Source organism: Antrostomus carolinensis, unplaced genomic scaffold, assembly GCF_000700745.2.
Source record: "Antrostomus carolinensis isolate BGI_N321 unplaced genomic scaffold, ASM70074v2 scaffold20945, whole genome shotgun sequence".
In the NCBI taxonomy this organism is placed as follows: Eukaryota; Metazoa; Chordata; class Aves; order Caprimulgiformes; family Caprimulgidae; genus Antrostomus; species Antrostomus carolinensis.
The window spans coordinates 3,595-5,805 of record NW_010315958.1 but is presented as its reverse complement, the minus strand read 5'-3'; the positions used below and the strand labels follow the sequence as shown (position 1 = coordinate 5,805).

General features: G+C 58.3%; 1 protein-coding gene across 1 annotated transcript in view; it reads right to left on the bottom strand.

Moving 5' to 3' along the window:
- The window catches only part of LOC104525080 (plasma membrane calcium-transporting ATPase 4), a gene marked incomplete at its 5' end in the record, with an annotated part of 22,697 nt that overhangs the window by 17,223 nt on the left and 3,263 nt on the right, over positions 1–2,211 (bottom strand). The window contains one exon of the mRNA XM_029084994.1: positions 1,139–1,174. Within this exon, the coding sequence (XP_028940827.1) occupies positions 1,139–1,174 (36 nt within the window). The remainder of the gene's footprint in view (positions 1–1,138; positions 1,175–2,211) is intronic.

Below are 2,211 nucleotides of genomic sequence, written 5' to 3'. Positions count from 1 at the left end.
ATCACTTGCCAGGGGAGCGATTGAGGGGGTGAGATGGAGGGGGATGGTTAGAAATTTGGATGGAGATTGGAGAGGAGTGAGCCAGCTTCTTGAATCCCAGCCCTGAGCCATCCAACATGTTTTTAGGACCTGAGACAGCCAGGCTTTCATTGCTATAATGAGTCTAGTCCAGCTGAAGGTCTGCACCAGGGAGACCCAGATCATCTGGGAGGTTTGGAGAGGGATGGGAAGAGGGTGCAAACCCCCAGGAGAGGTTCCTCCTCAGCTGTTGGGGCTGGAGGAGCAGCAGTGTCCCCAGAGCTGCCCATGGATGTCCCAGGACCTGTCCCCTCCTGGCTGCTGCCACTCGATGGCTCGAGACACCCCGGAGCTCACGGCAGCTCCACATCAGACACCTCCACGGTTACAACACGACCCGACACGGACAGAACAAGCACCCGGACACAGTCTGACGGGAAGGAGGGAAACTCAAACTGCTGAGAGGAAAGAGAAAGAGAGAGAGGTGGAGAGAGAGGTGCAGAAATGGGCTTCCTCCACAGCCTGCAAAGAACAGTGTGAGAAACACTGGCGAGGAGACGCTCACGGAGTCGAGGCCATGGGAGGAGAGAGTGCAACCGTCATGTTGGCCAGGTCCCGTGGGACATTTCATCCTGGGAAGAGCAGGAGGGGATCCACATCTCTCCCCTAGCCATGCCCAAAGACAAATCCTGCAAAGGGAGGACTTCTGATGGGCACAAGGGCTTCAGAGCCACCAGGTCATGGCTGCAGCTCATATCAACATGGGTGAAGTTTGCCTCAAGAAAGGGATGCTCTGCCAATGGTCCAGGCTGCTGGAAGAGCCCTGTCCTCTCTGCACAAGGGCTTTGCTCCATGCAGGGACAACATGGCCATGGGGGAAGCCAACCAGCCCCATCCCAGCTATGCACAGCCCCATGGTGAGGTGTTGGAGGGCACCACGATGCTGTGCTGGGCCACTGGCCGTGGGACCATTGCACACTCTCCCAGGACAACGAGGCGAGAGTCCCGCCGGAGCAGCAAAGAGCACAGACTGATGAGAAGAAGGAAGGAAGGAAGGAAGGAAGGAGGAATGCTCGGTAGTTAGTGTGGTGCTGGTTCAAAGGATGGAGAGGCTGGTTACCTTTGTTGCGATTTTCAGGGGCTCCGGTTTTTTTACCTGTTCAAAGAGAGAAAGGGTGGAGGGCTGAGCACATGGACCCATGTTCACCATCTGGCTGGTGGGACAGTCCAGAGCTGGCCCTGCTCTGAGGGACCAAGCACTGCTCCAGCAGCATCTGTGTGCACGGCTCAGCACCCTGCAGTCACCCTCCGGACACCCTGCATGCCTTGGTCCACAGCTTATGGCACTGGGGAGGCTCCAGAGCTCCCTCATTCCCCCAGGCACCCCATCCCCAAGGCTTCAGACTTTCCCACCTGCAAAGCACCCACTATAACCCATGTCAGTGCTTCAAAGGGTGCCAGTGGTGGCCCAGACCTTCGGGGAGAAGAAACCATACAGCAGAGCTTGACCTCTGTGCAGCACGTGCCAAGCACCGGTGTTCCCTACCTCCTGCTGCCATCTGATCCACCCAGGAGGTGAAGACTTGTCCCCCACCATGAGCAGCACTACACCCATAATGGGGGGCTCTGCCTCTCCATGTCTGTCATGGGCAAGCTGGGCACATGGGGGTCCCCAGCATGGGGGCTGCTGCAGTCTAGACAAGCCTTGAGTGATAAGGGGTTTATGCACCTTCTCCTCATCACCCCCCAAGTACCACAGTGGAGGATGAGATGGTGAAGCCCCCTGCCCCACTTTGCTCCCAAATCAAGGGCTGCAAGGCACAGAGCTGGGTTTGCTGTGGGGCTGAGTGATGGAGCTTGAAGGCTGAGGAAACACCGAGCACCGTGCCTGGTGAGCTGCTGCTCAGCTCTGATAGCAGCTCCGTGCCCACGTCTCACCTCATACTCCCAACTCCAAGCTGGCAGCTAAACCCCAAGAGCTCCACAGCCATCCAACCCCAACGATGTGAGCCAGCCAGCCACCCACCCTGGGCAAGCAGAGCTGGAGAAACCCAGGACATATGTGGCCTAGAGCCGAAACGGCTGCCAAGAGAGGCATGGCAAGACTCTCCCCGCCTGGCATCGCCTTCCGGGAAGGGCTCCCCGGTGCAGCCAGCGATGCCAGCCAGCAGCTCCCTTCTGCCAGCTCCTCAC